The sequence below is a fragment of the Equus caballus genome, chromosome 10 (genome assembly GCF_041296265.1).
Source record: "Equus caballus isolate H_3958 breed thoroughbred chromosome 10, TB-T2T, whole genome shotgun sequence".
NCBI lineage: Eukaryota > Metazoa > Chordata > Mammalia > Perissodactyla > Equidae > Equus > Equus caballus.
In genome coordinates, this window is record NC_091693.1 from 58,388,320 (window position 1) to 58,409,114 (window position 20,795).

Below are 20,795 nucleotides of genomic sequence, written 5' to 3' on the forward strand. Positions count from 1 at the left end.
GATCCCGGGTGCAGACCTACACACCGCTCATCAAGGCTTGCTGTGGTGGCATCCCACATACAAACTAGAGGAAGATTGGCACAGATATTAGCTCAGGGACAATCTTCCCTAAGCAAAAAGAGGAAGATTTGCAGTGGATGTTAGCTCAGGGCCAATCTTCCTCACACACACACAAAAAGAATAGAAGCTACAGGCCAGAAGTAAATGAATATACAACCAATTTTTATTCATTGATTTATATCAATCAATCAAAATTTAAATGAGGCACCTAAAATTGAATAAGCATAGAGGAGAGAGACAGGATTATGATGAATTTATGATTTTACATAATCACTAATACTCAAGTATCAATTAGATATGTGAAACTGATCATTAACTTCTCTTGCAAGTAAACGTGTATCAGATCATGGGCAAAAAGACAAAACACAAGGAGAATCTCCGTCAAACCACCTCTGCGAATCTGCATATATATATGCTTATGCATAGAAAAGCTATACAAAGGCACAAAAAATGAATTTAATAGTCACCCTTTTTATTTTGTATTTTGATTAGATGCTAAAGGTCTTTACAACTCTTAATAAATATAAATTAAAATAATTCACTGACCAATTTATATATTGGAAATATTTGAGGCCTATTGGAAATGCTATTAGAAAAAGTCTGTTGGCTTAAAACCATTTAAATCTTTAAAATCATAATATTTTCTCTATTAAAAAAGACAATGGAGGTAAATTCTTCCATTGCTCTTAAATTATCAAATGATAACATCTGTTTATGACCCATTGTGTCGGGTCCTCAGACGTCAGGGTTCCTCATTGAACCCTGACTGTTGCACCTTGGAGAAATGAGAATGAAGACCTGGGAAACTGTAGCCACGACCCAGCTTTTGATCAAAATGATAAAGAAGCATCCAGTCTCTGTGTGTAGCTGTCCAGAGCTCAGTTACAGAACTAAAATATCTCAGATGTGACCTGTCTCAGTTTGTAGTTCTCACATTGTTTACATGACCTCTCATCCAGATCTGCATTAGATATCAGCTTCTTCCAAAATGGTCTCTTTAAAGATCTAGAACCAAATACATCAGGTGAAAAGTCACGTGTCTTGACAATTGAGATATAAAAACGGAGATCAAGTTGTTAAAAAAGTTGGTCTCCATGACTCTTTTATATAAAGGGATGATTAAAAATCAGTTTCAGACGTCCATGGAGTAAGTAGTGTTATGTATTTCGATAAAGGAGGTGGGTTTACAGATTTTACTCACAAACAAAATAAGAATATTTACCTTTTTTGAGAATACAGGCTTTAAAATTTTTTTCTCTCTTTACTATATTGAAGTGCGTGATTTATACAAGTCAAAAGAGGAGAAGATAGATATAATGAACAACTATGAATTTTAGGGCAAATTCCTTTTTGTACCTTTGAACAAACATATACTGTAACCTAAACAGAATGTGTCTAAGTGTGTGTTTAACATCCTGTAGAATACTATCGTTAAAATGCGGATGCTGGTTTCCACAATTCATAGGCATGAGAACAAAGCTAAATATAAAAGAATATGCTTAAACCATCAACTCAATTCTTCCAGACTTTAGTTCTTTCCTTGTGGGGCTGTAGGAGAAACCAAAAAAAAAAAATCTCCAAATTATTGGCTCTCTCCAGTATGATAGGTACAGGTTGCCAAGGCATTGCAGTAAAATAACAGAAACAGACAGACCTGGATTTCAACCCAGCTCTTATGTAGCTGTGCAGTATTAGGCCAGCGCTTAACCTTTCTGAGCCTTAGTAAACCGAGGTAATAGTTACCTCGCAGCTTGTTACATGTAATCTTCCATGTTGCACGTGTTCAATACATGGTAACTATTATGCTAATGGAGGGAGCTGATTATTGAAGGCATTAGATTGGACCCTGTGAAATTGACATTTTTGAAGATAAAAAACGGCCAAATTTCAGATCTCGTTGTGAAGTGGTCCCCTCTTGGGAACCTCAAGGGCATGAGGCCTCAGTGGAGACTGCAAAATCAGATTCCTTGGTGACTTTTCAGTTGATGATCATGGATGGCCATTTTTATCAGTGACTAGTCTATAACATGCTGAAATGACATCCACAAGCACGGAGTTTGAGTGTCTTAGACTATCCCACTCCATCTCAGTATAGATAAGTATTTTGCATTTTACTAAAGTTAACATATTAAACTCGTTGCATGTCAATGGTTATACTTCTGTTCCATGCTACTATGGATCACAAGTACAAAGAATGGGCACAAGTACATCACTTCACCTGTCCTTTCTAGTAATGCCAATAACATAGGCAAGCCTGTCTAGACTTTTGATGATCCATGTACTCTCCTAGAAGCTTGATTTCAAGGTGTTCTCCATGTTGTTGATTTCCTTCTCAGTCACTCTTTTCTGCACTTGAGGCAGGCGTTTCCGGAAATTTCCACTCAGAAGGATGTAGAGAAAAGGGTTAATGCTGCTGCTGGCATAGCTGAGACAGATGGAGAGGTAATAGCCCACATAGAAAGCCAGTGTGGGCTGCTCCATCTGCAAGTTCACCAGCTGGATCACGTGATAGGGGGCAGCACTCAAGATAAAGACTGCTACCAGCACCAGCACCATCTTTGTCAGCTTCATCACTCTCTGCCTTGGAACACTGGGATTGTAACTACAAAGGAAACAAGAGGGCGACAGAAAGTAAACAACCATAGAAATTATGGGGCCATTATCTCCTATAACCTTTTCATAATGACTATGCTTTGGACTATAAAGCTCATTTTTATTCCTACTTATTCAGGGCATTGTGAAAAGATTCTTTTTCATTCCTGTTAAAAACTTCCCAAAGCTGGAACACTCTGAGAAACAAAATAAGTGATATAGTATTGAATTAAAATCCAAAATATCAAAGAAATATACATGAGTCTATGCTCTTATAGATAAATGATGCATAAAGGGGAGAGAAGAGACATACCTTCTTTACAGAAGAATTCCAAATAAAATATGTAGATACTCCCTTTTCTAGGAGACGAATCTTAATTCCCACCCGCCCCTTGCCCCCTTGAAGGTGGGCTATGCTTAGGGACTTGCTTCCAAAGAATAGTGTAGAGAAAGGGATAAACAGTAACTTTACAGTGGAGAAACCTGCCAAAGACTACCGTAACCAAGTGATCATGGTTAACATCAGCAGAGATGTCATGTAGCTATCATGTGCCTCCTGATATGTTGTGATGAGAAGAGCTGATTTTTTCCAAAAACACATAACCGCAGTCTAATTCTGATACCAAACCCAGATCAGACAAACCCAGATCGGGGCGACATTCTACAGGATACCTGACCAGGACTCCTCAAGACTATCAAGGACATGAAAAACAAGGAAAGACTGAGAAACTGTCACAGACCAGAGGAGACTGGGGAGACATGACAACTAAATGCAATGTGGTGCTCTGGATTGAATTCTGGGACAGACGGAGTATTTTAATGGAACAACTGAAATCTAATAAAAGGGTAGAGTTTACTTCATAATAATGTACCAATGCCCTTTTCTTTGTTTTGGTAAATACATCATAGTAAGGTAAGATAATGGGAAAACTGGGTAAGGAGTATATGGAGGCTCTCTGTACTATTTATGCAGCTTTTCCGCAAATTTAAAATTATTATAAAATAAAAAATATTTTAAAATCCCCCAATTTTAGCATGTTATGTCATATCTAGACATTTAATAGAGATTTCCCTGGGACATGGTTGAAGCAGATGAGCGAGCCTGGGGAATGATAGGAAAAAAAGTACAGCAGCTGAAAATCATTCTAAGATAATGATTCCTCCACAGTTTATCAGAGTAGGCACCATAATTCCTCTAACTTCTTGTATTTTGAGAGACAGCTGGACAGTACGAGTTTTGTTTCATATGCTCTTAGTATTTCTGAGGGAAGTGTTGGGAGCAAAGTGATCTGATTTGGAGAACTGTTTTAAAAGGGCTCAAGCACCCACCCTCTCCAGCTGTCGGTGTCTTGATATTCCATATAATTCCATTTCAACTTTCTCACCAACTCAGCTCCCTGTGATACATTTAGAAGCGTATTTTTTTCTAGAACTGTGGCTGCTTCCCTTTCCCATTCAAAATAGACCACCCTTTAAGAATGTAATATTTCCAAAGAATTTCAAGAAGCTAAGTGAGAAAAAATGTCATGGGCCGAGAGACCACCTAAACCTTTGGTACCAGGGTAGCCACAAACTTTGACTAATGATGGTTAAATTGTTCACACATTCTTTTTTTAAAAATCTTCACAGTGTTATGTATGGTGTGTGGTGAAACCAAGCAATTATGTCTTTCCAAAAGAAATACAATAATCTATTGTAAAGACAAATTTTAATAAACATTTTTTAACCCAACATGTTATATTATCACTGACTTACTCATTTGAACAACTTCGTAATACAACTTCAAGTAAAAAATAATTTAGATTTATTTATTCAGTTTTAGAGACAAGTTTAAGGGTCTTTCCTAAGTTTACTGTCTTTAGGTAAGTCTTTGTTTTAATTAGTTCTAATTAACTTGTCCTAAAGTATTCAAATATTAATGAGATCCTGCTCCTCTAAATTAAAAAAAATTAAAACACAAAAATTAAAAGGTCATACACAACACCTGGGATATTTACAAATGTGCATAGCTGTGCAAAATGTATAAATAAAATATTTAAATAAGATTGTTATTGTTGATGACAAATATAAAATTCTTCTGCAAATAGAATCTTGAGTTCTGTTTATATTTTTAATGATGATTTAATGATGATGAAACAATTACATCACTGACTTCAACATTTATCACTGAAGATCCTCAAATAGCTGCTTCAGAACATGTCTTATTTTCAGAAACCGCCTTATACAGACATTACTGCCCATATATCTAAGTGTGGGATGTTTCAAGTTATTGTTGCTTCATTTTCTATTGTAGACGTCTTAGGATCTCTGAATTGTTCTTTTAACAAACAAAGCAAAAGAAAACACTTACCATCTGGCATCCTTATTCTGCTGATACATCTCCCAAGTATAGCATAAAATTAAAATGTAGCACACCAAAATCAAGGGCAAAGGGAAAAAAAAAGTTGTTATCGTCAAATAAAGTGTATACCTGTAAACGGAGAGAGAAGACATGACTGTTGCGTTCACATTGCTAGAAACTGGCTTTTACAGTTAATGAGTGATGCTTTTCTGATTTTTCAGAGCCCAGGATAAAAGTACTTGGAAAAAGTTAAGGATCTTTGGGTGCTGTCACTGGGGAAGTCCTGCTCTTCGTGGGTTCACTGACGAGGATGCTTGTCGCTTCTCTAGCCAAGCCCAACACTGCTGAGTACTCAACAGGTGAGGATACTTATTATTATCACTATCTTTAGTGTTATTAACAACAACAGGCAACAGCAGGTAACATTTATTATCTAGCAGGCACCGTTCTCAGTGCTTCACATATTTTAACCCATTGAATCTCAGCAGTCTCATGAGTACAATGCCATTAGCATCCTTACGTTACAGAAGAAGAAACTAAGGCACAGAGGGGTTAAGTGGCTTCCCCAAGGTTGTCCAGCTAGTAAGTGGCAGAGATGAGATTTGAACTCAGACAGACAGTCGAGCTGCACAGCCCACACTTGTAACCAAGACTCCAGACAGCCTGTCAAAGGGCCTGTTGTAAAATCAGCCAGTCTTTTCCTCAGTGCTCCTCCGGGGGGATTTCTCAGGTGAGCCAACTCCATTTCTGCACAGATGCCAGGTGTCCTCCTTCCTGGCAGAACCCCGGCATCAGTGAAAGAAGTCAGCCCAGACTTCGTGGGTATGGACAGAGCAGCAGAGAGAGAGCATCTGGGACGAGAGCGACCCTGAACGCAGCACAGTAGTTCCAGTCCCAGTTTACAGTAAGGACTTAATTCTAGGAAGAACAGCAGAGGCCAAAACCTCAGAATATCGCTTATGATAAGCAACCAAAACCAGCGGAAGCAGCTGTCAGTGCAAAATACTTAATCTTTGTTTCTTTGACCCAGGCCAAAGTCATACAGTCCTATAGTGAGCCTCAGGTTGTGTTCTTTTAGACAGGTTGGGGCCCTATCAGTCTCCCAGCCTCCAGTGATTAAGTACCATTTCACCTTTAAATTGGCTGATGGCTTTTGTCTGTAAGTGCAGCCAGTGCTGGTGGGAGGAGTAAGAAATAAACAATCAATCCTATCGATGTTGCACTCCTCTGGAGAGTTTTGTTACTCGATTCGTGGCCTTGCAGGGCCTCTGCCTCCATCCCTCTTGGGTTGTGTCTATATAATGCAGAAATGACTCATCTAATTGACAAGTGGTACACAGGAAAAAGGAATGTGCCAGATCGACTTGCCGTAACGTGTGCAAAAATCACCTAGCACAGTACCTGGCCCTTAGTAGGTGATCAAAAAATTTTAGTCATAGACTCCAATGCTATGTTAAAAATCTAAGAAAATTTTTGACTTAATTTTTCAAGTTAAAATGTAAGGAGTGCCTGTGTTGGTTGCTGTATTAGTTTCTAGGGCTGCTGTAACCAATTACCACAAACTGGGGGGCTTCAAACAACAGAAATGTATTGTCTCACGGTTCTGGAAGCCAGAAGCTGAAATCAAGGTGTTGGCAGAGTTGGTTCCTTTTGGGAGTTTTGAGGGAGAATGTGCTCCACACCTCTCTCCTAGCCACTGGTGATTTCTAGCAATCCTTGGTGTTCCTTGGTTTGTGGACACATCACTCCAATCTCTGTCTTCACATGCCTTCTCCTCTCTTTGTCTCTTCAAATCTCCTTCTCCTCATCAGGAGCCAATCATTGGATTTAGGGCCTACCCTAATCTAGTATGACCTCAACTTAATTTGATTATATCTGCAAAGACCCTATTTCTCCATAAGGTCACATTCACAGGTACCAAGTGTTAGGTTAACATATCTTCTAGGGGACACAATTCAACCAAACTCCAGTTGCATATGGATAAGGTTGGAGTCTGGGGAACTCCTAGACCCTTTTGGAAATTCTGCCCCTCCTGTGTCTGGCTGCCACGGATCTTTAAAATACATATTTAAATATATTTGTGTCCACTGGGGTTACATGATTAAACTCAAAATCCTTCTCTAAAGGTGACCCTCTCCTTAAAATCAAACTATCAACTTGATTGTGGAAAGCAGAAAGCTAAGCAGGGAGCCTGGCCCGAAGAGGATCCCCGAGGACACTCTGCACGGCTGCTCATGTGTTGACAAGGAGGATGAAGCACTTCACAACTTAATTCAACTCTATTTTTCTTATGTTTTAAGAACCTACCAGAGTACATCGTCAGGGGATGTTAAATCAAAAGCACAACTCTCGACACCGTCTTTAAATTTGATGACCTTTGAGTAGACCCAGACAGGCAACGCCAGAATAAAGGAAGCTGCCCAAAGGCCCAAATTGATGCGGATGGTCTTGCACCTCGTTCTCCAACTTGTCAGTCGAAATGGTTGGACGAGAGCCAAGTACCTGCAAAGCCAGTTAAGAAGGATTTGGGAACAATCAATAAAAGCACTGAGCTCCAAGGATGAAAGGTTCATGACAAGAGTAAATTATTAGTATTATTATCCTCCCTGAAGCACACCTCTATCAGGGTAAAAGAAAGTTCTATTTTTTAAGAGCTGGCTGGTACCTGTAGAGAAAACAACTCTTGACCTTGCAGGTCTGAATAAACCACTCACTGAAATAGCTGTCACTCCACGAACACACTGATAATGGCACAATTCTGCTAGGCAGACTCATTCTTTACAAAGGCGCTTCCCTTGTAGATGAGGCTCTGGAAAACCTGGTCTCTGAACAGGGATTTCCTCCAGGAGGAAGAGGCCCTCGGTAAGTCCCAGTAGGATTTACTGACGTGGAGGCAGGAAGGAGGAAAGTGCACTGGCTGGTAGGAGAATCCCCCAGAAGGATGAGGTGGAGGCCCATGGGACAGACATTTCGCTCAGATGCCTTTGCTGGAGGGTCCCCGGGCTCTTGGAGTTTCAGTTCTCAGAATCACAGTGAAGATAGACAAACATGATTCTTACAGACAATGCAAAGTCCTTGGGGAACTTAGGCTGGAGGCCGGAGGGGGGATATGGGCTAATTTCATGGGGAAGAGTTTTTCTTTTTTCACATCTTTTTTTCCATTTTAGATCCCGGAAGAAAAAAGGATAATCATTAATCAAACTTGAAATCCTGACATACCAAATATATTTTGTCCTCTGGCAAATCCAAGAAGAATTTTTCAGAGCCAACTGAAAGCTAAAGCATGAAAAAGAGAGCTCAAATTTAGAGGGAAGGGTATTTGAGAAAACATTTTTGCCAGGGGTGGGGGTGGTGGAAGGTGGTATTCGTAGAAATTAAATAAATGTAAAATATGGTTTTGATGGTCATTTCATTTTCTCCAAGCTTTTGTAGAGCTACTTAATGAAGATTTACAAAATGAAAAACTCCCTGTCCTCTTTCAGTTTTGCACAAGAGGCAGGATGTTTTGCCATCAGCTAAGGGATCCCTCAGCTTGTAGGGAGAGATTGTGGCCCAGGGTGCCTCAGCACCCCTCCTTCTGCACATGCACCTGCATTACCTGCTCTAAGGAGAGAAGGCCCCCTGCCCGCCCTGCTGGTGAAGGGGATGAGGTAGTGATTGTACAGCAGGCCAGGCATCATCTGTCTGGGAATAAAGGATGATGAGTAATAGCATTGATCCATTAGGGAATTTTCTCTAATCATATTCTCCCCAGCTAAAATCCCTTCAATGGCTTTCCAACATCTTTCAGGTAAAACTTAAACTTTTATCATGACCCACAAGGTCTTTCTCCACCTGGCCCTGCCTGCAACTTGGGCCGAAGCATGTGCCAGTCTCTCTGGCCTTCCTTCAAGTTCTTTCCCCTTTCAGAGCCAGGCACATGCTATTCTACCTGCCTGGCAGGATCTGTCTCTGCTTCCTCCTGCTCTTCCTTCAAGTCCCCATTTAACTGTCTCCCTCTCTGTGAAGCCTCCCCTGACCACTTGCTCTATACAAGGGCCCATGCCTAAATGTGGGTCATTGGAGGACTCTACTTTTCCTTCTTAGTATGTATCACTGTGTGGAAATACACATTTACCCATGTGACTCTTCACTAAATGTCTGTCTACGCCTCTGGAATGGAAGCCTCATGAGGGCAGGAGCCTTTCTTATGAGTTTAATGCTACTGTATCTCCTGTGTCTGGCACAGTCCCTGGCCTATGGTCCATGCTCAATAAATATTTGTTGAATGAATGAATTGAATGAATGAATGAATAGGGAGTTTTGGATCCTACTTTCTGACTTTTGATGTTGTAGAGAATTTATTTACAAAAGTAACCACTAATAAAAGTCTTAGGTAGCTTTCATCTGGAGGCAAAAATTTTTAATATTTTGGAATTTTACAAATTACTTTTGTATTGCTTTGGAGGTCAGAACTCACAATATTCTACACACTTGCAGTTATTTATTAATCCGAGAAAGGTAAATGAAAGAGTTATAGGAAACACTTGAAATTTATGATCCATTAAATTGACAATTAAAATGACTTAAATGTATAAACAATAAGGCATACTTATGGCACTAACATTTGGTTATGGACTTACACAGAAAACTCCATTTCTGTTTTACAAAATGGCAGATTTGGTTGAATTTTTACGAATTGCCAGGGAGGAAAAGTTTCAGTTTTATAGAGTCTTCATTTGTTTCTGGCCACGTGATCCTCTAGAGTGAGGAAAGGGAGAAGCAAAGGTCCTGAGTGTCCTAAGTAAAAGCTTAGCCTACCGCGTCCATCAGATTAAAACAAACAGATGCTATTCAGATGTACAAGACACACACGCACTCACACATACACTCAGAAAAAACCTGTGATCGTCAGAAAATATATACAGTTGGTCTGTTCCAAGGCAGACAATGTCCATCCCCTTATTTACAGTGAGAAGTTTACAGAAGAGGTAAAATTTCCCCTCTTTAAAAAAAAGCCAATACTCTCCTGCTTTCAGGGTACAGGATATGGAGAAGCTTTTATTATGTCTGAGAATGGGATTGTGATTTTTGGCAAAGCCTGTACTTTGGGTTGCTTTTCTGCAGTGGACCTGCGCTGTGCAGGGCCCTCCCCCAGTGTTGGAACCCTGGCAAGCTGACCAGCCTTTACTCAAGACACAGTCTGCGTTGGCTGGCATCAGCGGAACTAACCAGACCTGCACAGTGCAATGGTTAAAAAATGTGATGTTAATTATAAACTGAAAAGCACACTCTATGTTTCGAGAATTCTTTTGCAGGAAAGCAGCAGGATATAAAAAATGCATTAAACATATGCATCATTATTCATGTCTGAATAGTAATAGTCCAGTGAGTGATTTATATGAACCTTGCTATTCCTTTGTTTATTCATCTGAAGAATCACTCATCACTTCCCCACCCCAAAGGCCACTAGGAAGAGTAAAAGAGGCAGAGCTCAGGAAGAAGTCCGGGGTGGACCTGGGGAAATTTAACACAGCCCTCGAGACTAACATTCATTCATTCATTCATCAATATTTTTTGAGCACCCTTGTGCCAGGCGCTGTTACACAGACACTTGGGATGTATTGGTGATCAAAGACCCTGGCTTTGTGTAATTTACGTTTGAAGGATAGAGGAACCTAGAAAATAAACAACACACACATCCACACACAAAGTTAATTAAACTATGTAATATATATGAAGCAAGGGAGAAAGAAAAAGATTAGAGCAAGGGAGACCAAGTGTGCCGTGTTGGGGTGGGACGAAGGAGGTGAGTGGAGATTTGAAGTGAGTTGTTCTCTGAGACAGCATATTACTGTTGTGCATATTACTACTGTCTTTAGGGCTTGTTTCTGTTTGGGGAATGCTGCCATGACTGGTGTTGAGGTCCTGGCGTCTGGCTGATGCAGGGCACATACCGGCTTGCATGCTTCTTAAAGAGGCCAGACAGTGAGGTAGTTGCCAGCTACCTGCCATCTCTAGAGTTGGACAGCCTAGGTCTGAACTGGGGTCCACCACTCACTGGTTCATAAGTACTCATCCTCACCCTCACCCTCACCTCCTCGAATAACATTGGCTTACATGGTTGGTGAATATGGCTATGGCACATTCCAGGACAGAGTCTAATAAATTTCTAATGATGTAAAATGGCAGCATTTGCACTAACCAATCACAACGATGCATGTAAAAGATGGTCTTCCTAGTACTGGGACATCTCTTCCTACCTGTAGAGGAGCCCATATCTACTCCACTGATTCCTCGAGCTGCTGGGTAATAATAAGAGTGTGTGAGACAGTGAACATACCAGAAGCAGCCCTGGACAGGGTGTGAGGAGACCTACTTCACTTCTCAGCTCTGCCACTGGCTCTCTATGTGCCTTCAGCAAATTCTCTCACCTCTCAGGGTTTCAGCTTCCTTATTGCAAGAATGACAGGGGGCATTCATTCTCGTCCCAATATCTCAAGATTTTATGATCTTTTTTTCATGCAAATAAAACTGAAGTCAAAAAGAATGATTAGAAAAAAGGAGAATTTAGTGTTTTAAGTTTTCCATTAAATAAAATAGACCTCTGTGAAGGTTGGAAAAATATTAAGTAATCAGTCCTACAATGAAACAAGCAAAGGAAGAAGAGATTTGCTATTACAAACCAATACTGATGTTGCTTAAATTGGGGTGACCTTGGGTAACCTCTGAATTATGTTAGGATATTTCATCGTCTCTTCACTTACCTGTCCACACTCATTACAGTCATGATGGCACTGCAGGCAAACTGGTTGCAGGTGTCCAGTGATGTGATGATTGTGCAGAGAGGCCCCCCAAACACCCATTCTCCTCCTCGGGCCCACTGGTGAATAAGAAAAGGCATTCCAATGATGTGGACCAGATCAGCCACAGCCAGGTTGCAAATATAAATGTCAGGAATTGTTTTTTTCCTGGACCTGAAAGGAATGGAGGGAAACCGAGGATTGACATTGAAAGGACGCACCTTCTTCAATTTATGCCATCTGTTACACATTTTTTTTTATTGAGTTAATGATAGGTTACAATCTTGTGAAATTTCACTTGTACGTTAATGTTTGTCACTCCTGTTGTAGGTGCACCACTTCACCCTTTGTGTTACACATTTTTAATCGCCACAATTAATTTTGCAAGTTAAAGGAAAACCTACACAAATGCACATTCAAATGCCTAGTCTTGTGTATAATTAAACATTTTGAACAATTTATCTGATAACTAACTGTGGTGTTTTAGAAATATGTCCACAGTTCTTTGATATTGCTTTTAAAAAGTGGAGCCTAATTCCCTCCCTTTGAGTGTGGGTCGAACTTAGCAACCCAGTTTTAATGAAGAGATGTGGTGGAATTGACAGTGTGATATTCGAAATTCAGATGTAATGGCATGGTGGCGTTTTCTCCTCTCTCTCAGATCACTTTGTCTGGGGGGAGCCAGCTGCCATCTTGTGAGGATGCTCAAGCAACACTATGGAGAGAGCCCTCTGGAGAGGAACACAACAACATGCCAGGTATGTGAGTGAGCTACCTTTCAGTAGATGCTCCAGCCCCAGCCAAACCTTTAGATAGTCATCTAAAGGCAGATAGCTTGACTGAAACTTTGTGAGATACCCTGAGCCAGAACCAACCAGCTAAGCTGCTCCTGGATTCTTGACCCTCAAAACTATGTAAGGTAATAAATGATTGTTGTTTTAAGCCCCTAAGTTTTGGGGTAATTTCTACATAGCAACAAATTACACCAACTCTAAGCTCACTCAGGCAAAAGGCTTAGTCTTTACTTATCCCTAGCGTAAAAAACAGCTGAACAGGGAAAATAAATGGTTTTCATTGTGCAATGCATTTTTCCCTACCAAAGCTGTAAGTTCAAATCCTAACTGAGGCCATTGTTTAAAAAATTTCAACCATTACTTTGAAATATTCCAATAAAATCTAACCCAACAGCAAAGACTATTAATTAAGATCCTGAACCCCAGACAGCGTGAAGAAGAAATCTGAGATGAGTAAACTGGGAGAGGGCATTGGGAAGGATCTCTTGGCCCTGCCAGGGGAAGTGAATTAGATACTATCTAGATGTGGCACTCTCCTTTGTAGGCAAAAGAATTTTCTGAGAGCAGAAACTTAAATTTAAAATTCAGTTGGTGCCCTATCTTCAAGGAGTTGGGACATTCAATAATAAACAGGAATCATCTTTACTGGGAGACGGTATTCATTAATTCAACAAACATTTTATTGAGCACCAATTACACGTCAGGCATAATATTGTGCTCTGGTGCCACAGTACTAAACAACCCCAAAACCCTAACATCAAGGAGACATGTATAAATAAACAAGCACATTATAACGTGATGAGAGAAAACTAAAGCAAGCACAAGGAACACATAAAAGGGGCCTCTACCCTCTCCCGTGGGGACAGTCAAGGCAGATTTCTTGGCAGAAGTGGCATCTGAACTGAGGACGAATAGAATTTAAAGAGCACACAAGAATTAGCCATAAGATTATGCCACAATTGCTAGTTCACTCTCGATCCAGGGCTATTGCTCAGTGGTTTGGAAGCTAGTGTGTGTCTTTATAACACATGGGCTTCAAATTCTACAGCCTGTGAACTTTATATCTAAGCTATCAAATTCTTGTGTGAGACATCAGTCTGGGCAAGGATATTTTAGCTAGGCCCTGGCAACACACACCCTGTGGGGAAGTTACTGCCATTGAATCTGTAGGGGAGGAAGACAATTTCCTCTACCCACTCTAGGTCCATCTGGCTGGGCTACAAATTAAATTGACATGACACAGAATAATAGGAGAAAATCAAACGAAACTTTATAACATGTAAACATGAGAGACACTCAGGAAAACTGAGTGACTCACCAAAATGGCAGAGGCTCTCATCTTAAATACCATCTTCAGCTAAAGACAAAGGAGGATGTTGAGGGTAGTGGTTTGGGGCTTCAAAGGGGAGGAAGTCAATTCACATGGAAATGGAAAAGCAAAGGTTTAGTAGACAGAACTTTGATAAGGATGGGCTTAGCAAGGACCCTCACAGTTTACCAATACCCAGAGTTATCTATGGTGATGGCCTGTCCTGGGGATGGGCCTTTTACCTTAAATTCTTTTAGAAAGTTAGGGGGAAGGTCAAAGTTTCTTTAAGTCTTTCATTCTTAAAAATAATTGAGCCAAAGACATATATTTTGAGGTGGCCAATTCTGATCCCCCACTAATCCTTACATAGCCACCACACTGCGGGCATTGTTGATGCCACTGATAAAGCAAGTTGGTTCCTTGTCCCCAGAAGGTTGGTGACTCATCTCAGAAAAGACCAAGAGGAGAAGATAATTGAGGAAAAGATCATGTCAACCAAAAGAGCCACCAAGTGACTCCTTGGTCTCTCATCCTCTGTTCTCTCCAGGCCATTGAGAGTGGGAGATGGAGAGGGGACAAGGTTGAAGAACAGCCACTAGAGATCAGAAAGAAGGAGTTCCACACTAAAAAAACAAAAACAAAAGCAAAAACACAACAAAAAACCCCCATAAATCTTAGCCTATAAATAGATGTTATTTCCATTTGAATTGGAATATAAACCATAAGTGGTTGCTTAGGTCCTAATTGAAGCCATTAGATTCATGGCCCTGACAGGCACCCATCATTTACCGATAATGAATTATGGTAATTCCATTGTTGAGGACAGTGCAGGCCATTAACTGGCAATTAAAAATAATTAAATAGAAGTTTCTAGATGATATTTGGTATAGCAAAAGAGATTCTGAAGCCAATGATGTATTTATCTGGGCATAAGGTACTCGGGCAATAAAAATAACACAATTTTTATTACTGTTTTCTTTACTGAAAGTGACAGCATAGAAATTAAAAATAATTAAACAGAAATTGTAAAATTGCTAACTATACAACCTCCATTCTTTTATTAGGTCTAATTTATCTCCAGATTTCCTGTTGCCAGACTTCATTAGATTTCTGTCTCTCATAACTCAAACAACTAAAATAAAAAATGTAGATTAGTGGTCATTTCAGCTAACATGTTTTCCATATGGTTAACATAGCCAAATCAAATGCTCACTAATTTGAAGAATGATAAAATAAATATGGTATTCTACAATACCATACAATAAATGATATAGTTGTTACAAATCACAGTTTGCAAGAATATTTAATAAAATGGGAAAAATTCTTAAGTAAAAAAGTCCCAACGATGTATGTGGCATGACCTCAACTTTATTTAAAGGTTTGTTTAAAAATATGCTGGAACTGCAATAAAAAAATAAATTAAAAAAAATGCTGGAATAATATGTTAAGTGATCACAAAGATTACCTATTTGGTAATAGTGGTATGACTGATTTTTACTTTATTCTTTATTTTTTATGTTTAAAAAAATTCTGTTAAAAACATGTTTACTTTATGCAATTGGAAATAACAATATATGCTATAGATTAAATAAAACTAACAAAACATATAACCACACATTCAGGAGTCTGCTTTGCTGATCAGCTCACTCTCAAATCCATTTCATACCCTTCACCAGCTTTGTTCCTAGGTCTCCTTGCCAACTGGCTTTTGCTTAGTTTTGGTCCATAGGAAGCACTATTAGAGGGAAATTGGAGGAAAGGAGGAGAGGAGAGGCCAGGGTATTTCCTTCCCATCTCTGCTATTGGCAGTGGCCATATCCCTTCCATGGCTCTACCTTCCTCTTGCAGGAAGGGGAGCATTCCATGTTCCCCGATCCCTCTGTGGCTATAGCTTCCAGCAGGCAGCCCAATCTCTTGGGGTTGTAAAACCACCTCCTTTTCTCCATCCAGCTCAGGGCCAGGACAAGGGTGGTGGTGTTGGGGTGGGGCATGGTGGTAGGATGCTGTAGTAGCTTCCTGCTTTTGTTTTTTTCTGGGTTGTCTCACCAGTTTCTGTTTGGCATTTAACTCTAGTTGAATTAAATTCCTATTGCCAGCCAACCCTAATGGATTAATAGTGATTTCATGAAGCAGTGTGTTGAGAAGAATTCTGAGTCCTCACACAGGTACTACAAAAGGACAGACCTGTGTGATTAGAGATGACTGCCAAGGATAGGAGAGTTAGAGTAGAGTGACATATTTGCCAATGCTGCTTTAGATACATAGTGTTATAAAGGGGAAAGAGAACCTAACTGGGAATTCCATTTTATTTCTATGCCGTCATGTGTCCTTGGGCTAGATATTCAACCCCTTTAGATTCCAGAGTTGTCTTGGTGCATTGGACCATAGCAATGAGTGTCTCTCACCAACTTTCCAGTTCATTTGAATAGATGTGGCTGCAAGGTTCAGCAGCTTCTAAAATGCAGGTTATGTGTGCAGAAAGGATATGGGTCAACCTCAGCAAGAGCTTACATGTGACTGACACTCTGGGAATGATAAAGGGCTACGTCAGAGGGAGCCACTTGTTATGATTTAAGCTGGGTGGGAAAAAGGAGGAGTCTTTGTTATAAGCATTTTTCCTCCCTGTCTGTCTTAGCAGCTGGTATTCCACCCTTAGATCATTAGTGTTCCTTTAGGTTAACACACTGTCCCTCTTGCGATCTCTATAAAAATGTAGACACCATTGGGAGAGTTAAAAAGTAAGATGTTTCAGTAATTTATGACTTAGTGTGAATTAGTTGACATGACAGGGAGTTGAGGGCAGGGAATGACAGAAATGAACTTTTTATTTATTGGGAGACAGGGCATCCCTTAAGAGAGTCCCTGCCCACTCAAAGCTGTCTGTCAGTAGACAGGAGAAAGATGTGTCCAGGAGGAAGAGGAGGGGGCTGATGGGGAAAAATGTTGTTTCCTTTATTGAAGAAGTTTCCCAGGGCCCACTGTGGCTGTGGAGAATAGTTGAGTAACGGGGTTGAGTTCATTAGTCTCACTCCAAAGAGGAGAGGGGAAAAATGTGATGTTATAATTTGCCCAATTTTCCTCCCACATTTTCTAATCTGGCTTCCTTTTGACCTGCTATAAATTTAAAGCATGACAGACTAGTAATGATCTGGCCTTACACTTTATAGTCACCCTCTTAATGCACAAATTGCTTCTCACTTTCTAAAAAAGCCACATAGAATATCTTATTCTGGAAGCTCTATCTTCCTTAAATCTATTTTTTCATACATGTTTCTAGGCTTCTTTTGGCAAAGTTAGAATTTAGTTCTTTGCTAGCTTCCCGGCATCATTAATGATCCTACTGACTTTTAGTTCTATTCATTCTCTTCTGATACAAATATTTATCACAAATGGGAAAGTTACTAAATCTTCTTTAAATGCATCCATTTCTTCTTATTTTTAGTGTAGTCTTAATATTTTAATTGAGCCACCTGTCTGTTAAGAAGGTAACAAACAAAAGATCATGACAAGTCATGATGAATATATTAACATAAATTGCATTAAAATTTTTGGAGGGCAATTTAAAAAAAAGTGTTAGATAAATTCCAAGGCAAAAGAATTAAAATTAATTTTGCTTTCAAATAACTTTTGAAAGATTAATAAATTTTTAGAGAGCCATTTACAGAGAAAAATATTAAAGTCCTAGCGATAAAAATTAAAATTAAGTTGCTTCCAAATGTTTTTTGAAAGACGAAAAGATTCATCTTAAAAGCTCCATTAACATATATCTGCTCACATGTTATCTATAAAATGGTAATGATATAAAGAAATGACAGATTTTTCACAGTTATTGCACATAAATTGCTCAACATGATGGCTCAGCTTTTCTTTTTTTCCAGTTAAATGATTATTTGCTTTATGTTCAGAATCTGTTTCCACAAATTATAGCTCAGTATTGACTTTTGGAAGAGTTCATATTCCACATTTCTTCTTTTTTCCAGCTTTGTCTCCATATAAGTAGATGGGTCAGGACATGGTTTATTGGTGTAATTTGAGGGGAATGAAGAAGTTTCTCTGGCCCCAAATATCTCTTAAACAGCTTGTCACAGGGCCTGAAATCCAACACTGAAGAGTCTTTGCATTTAAAAGTTGTCTGTAAAAATGCAACCATTTCTGAAGGGCTAGCACTTTATAAGGACTCTCTTTCTCAACATTGGAACCAAGGCTCTGTGTGTGTGAGATACACTATACATATCTTCAGGAAAGGACAGCAAAATACTGAGGGGCATGAGGCAAGATGGAAGAAATGGTCAGTTGCAATCAGCAAACAAGAGTGAGCTAGAAACATTCCTATGCTTTTATTAACTTTTGACTTGGCAGTATTGCCTCATTGAGGCTCCCTGAGGATATTTAATTACTTCCATTTCCCTTCCTGGAACTTATTATTTGAACCATCTTTCTTCTTTTTTCACTTGACAGTTTTTAATGTATTATTTTTCATATTATTTCATGTGTTTAAATCTTAACTTCTCCACTAGACTACGAACTTTTTAGAGTCAGATGCTACCATATTTCTTTGGCTTTTACATAACTCTTAGGACACCGCTGGGCATGGAATAGGTATTTAGTAATATATATTGAGTTGAACTACTTCCAGCACTTAAAAAAAATTAATTTAAAATGCTTGATATTCACAAATGGCTTTATGGGACTCAATAAAAAATGCCTGAATTCATTAAGAGTAGAATTCCAATGTATCAAATAAGTCTTCAATTATGGACGGTGTAAAAAAATACCGTTGATATGCTACCATTAACTTCAGAGATAATGATAATAAAAATTTGAAAATGGGCTGGCTGATGAGAAACCACCTAGAGAAAGCGACCAGTTATGAGCTTTCTCAGGGATGGTGAGTGTCATCCCCATCTCCATCCTAAGGGCTGCTCTTGCTCTTAACTGATCCTAGGAGGATTCTTCCATCCACATGGCAAATCCAACCATCTTTCTAGTTTTGATGATTTCTTTGTTCTCATTAATGTGGAAGAAGTAGCCTGAAATTTGGAATCATGGGATCTGAGTCAAGTGCCAGGACTGTCACTTACTAGCTGTGGGATGCTGGGCAAGTTATTTTCTCTCCTGAGCCTCTTTCCTCAAATGGGTATGATAATGACAGTATTGTTGTTTTGAGGATTAAGTGAGTTTACAACAGTGCTTTTAAGTGTAATACGCTACACAAAAGTTTGTAGTAGCTATATGTTAATATAAGATTGAAAACACCTATTAGGTTGTACTCTAGAATGTGTTTTATAATATATAAATATGAACAAAAATTCTTTTAAATGGTGGTTATAAGTATGCTCAGGGACCAGGACAGAAAAGTTTAACCTCTTTCATTGATTAAAACAAGTAAAACTTAAATGTAAAAATAAATTAGGATAGCAAAGACACAAAGTAATGATGGGGCACATGTACCCTAACTCTGTATCCATTTTGTCAACCCCATAGAAAACAAGCAGTCCGTTCTTATTCTCCAGGTTAAAGCTTATGCTCTAGGTTGGAGAAGAAGGAGAAAATTACCTGAATGAGGTGACAGAGGTGAAGCAAAGGCAGGAGGTACTAGGGAGCAGCTGTCCCTCGGTTTGGCCTACATGGGGGTGGTTTGTATCAAAGGGAACAGCCCATCATTTACGACACCCTGAATCTTTGGGTGATCAAGTAATCTCTCTCTCTTGCCCAAGTGAGTAAAAAAAAGTCTCTTTCACCAGCCAAACCAGGTCAACTTCTTAGGATGTCTCTTATTGCCGGAAAATAAGATGGTTGTATTGTAGTTTCAATCCTGCCTGGGCTCTACCTCCAGAGATGCTGAGTTGATTGGTCTGGGGTGAAACCGTGTATTAGGAGTTTTAAAAGCTCCCCAAGTGATTCTAATATATGCCCAAGGTTGAGAATCACTGTTCTAAAAATTCACTAACCCAGCAGTAAGCATTGGTCGAGGTCTTTTCATTTTGAGACCTGTAAATGATGAAAATATTGTAGAATTTCCTTTAATTATCTTAAGCAAATATTTCCAAAACCTGATTTAATCAATAAAAATCCTACCGGAGGGAAAGGATTCACTTAGGAAACATAGGGTGTCCCTAAATTATGGAAAAGAATAAGAAGCCCTTACCTTATTATAGTGAATACAATGAGGATGTTGCCAACCAGCCCCGTGGAACAGATAATCCCAATCATGGAAGGGAGGATGACTGTATCCACAACGCTGAGGGCTTGATAAGCAAACTCTTTATTCCAGGACTTGTTCAAAAGTTCAGCAGAGGTGTTCCAACAGGATGAGTGGAGTGAATTCATTGTTCATGAACTTCCAGTGGTTAAAGCTGTGAAGGAATAGGAAGTGACTTATTTAATAAATTTTTGAGGCAGTTCCCTCAATAGATTTTCTTTAACTTCAAAAAATATTTATTGGGGTCTTCTTTGCACCAAGAATCCATGCAACATAATATTCCAGGGTGTGTTTGATTACTCCATGTCCATAACGATCTCACAGATTACCAGAGGAAATATGTAAATAGCAAATTACAGAACAGTGTACTATGAAAGTGTGCACATTTTATCACATCTTCTTGTGGTACATGCTTTGAGCATAGCTGATATTGACTCAGTACACACAGGGACTGGTTGTTTACAGCTGGCGCCTGTTCTTACTGGCCTGTGTGTCTAGTCATATTGACTAGTACCCCTGCAATACTCATGTTGTTCATGTATCTTCACTGTTATAAAGTGCCTGAGGACGCAAACTGATTATTTAGGAATGGAATGGGATAAGACTTCCCGAGAGGACTCCTGGACCATCTTGAAGGATGAGGAAGAGTTAGCTTAGTAAAGGACAGTGTGGGGAGGAAGAAGTGTTGTATCAGTAGGGGTACCACAAACAAAGA

General features: G+C 39.4%; 1 protein-coding gene and 1 long non-coding RNA gene across 5 annotated transcripts in view; one reads left to right on the forward strand and one right to left on the reverse strand.

Annotated features, from left to right (window-relative positions):
• Window positions 1-201: 201 nt before the first annotated feature.
• Window positions 202-20,795, reverse strand: part of MCHR2 (melanin concentrating hormone receptor 2) — a 46,227-nt gene continuing 25,633 nt past the window's right edge. For all 4 annotated transcript variants that reach the window (XM_001503901.4, XM_070223588.1, XM_070223589.1 and 1 more), the window contains 5 exons: window positions 20,027-20,234; window positions 11,740-11,949; window positions 7,301-7,495; window positions 5,003-5,122; window positions 202-2,662 (listed from right to left, as the gene is read on the reverse strand). In XM_001503901.4, the coding sequence (XP_001503951.1) occupies window positions 2,347-2,662; window positions 5,003-5,122; window positions 7,301-7,495; window positions 11,740-11,949; window positions 20,027-20,208 (1,023 nt within the window). In that variant the 5' untranslated portion in view covers window positions 20,209-20,234 and the 3' untranslated portion in view covers window positions 202-2,346. The remainder of the gene's footprint in view (window positions 2,663-5,002; window positions 5,123-7,300; window positions 7,496-11,739; window positions 11,950-20,026; window positions 20,235-20,795) is intronic.
• Window positions 5,214-8,388, forward strand: LOC138915802 (uncharacterized). Its single transcript, XR_011422106.1, has 2 exons — window positions 5,214-5,352; window positions 8,161-8,388. It is a non-coding gene; the product is annotated as an uncharacterized lncRNA (long non-coding RNA).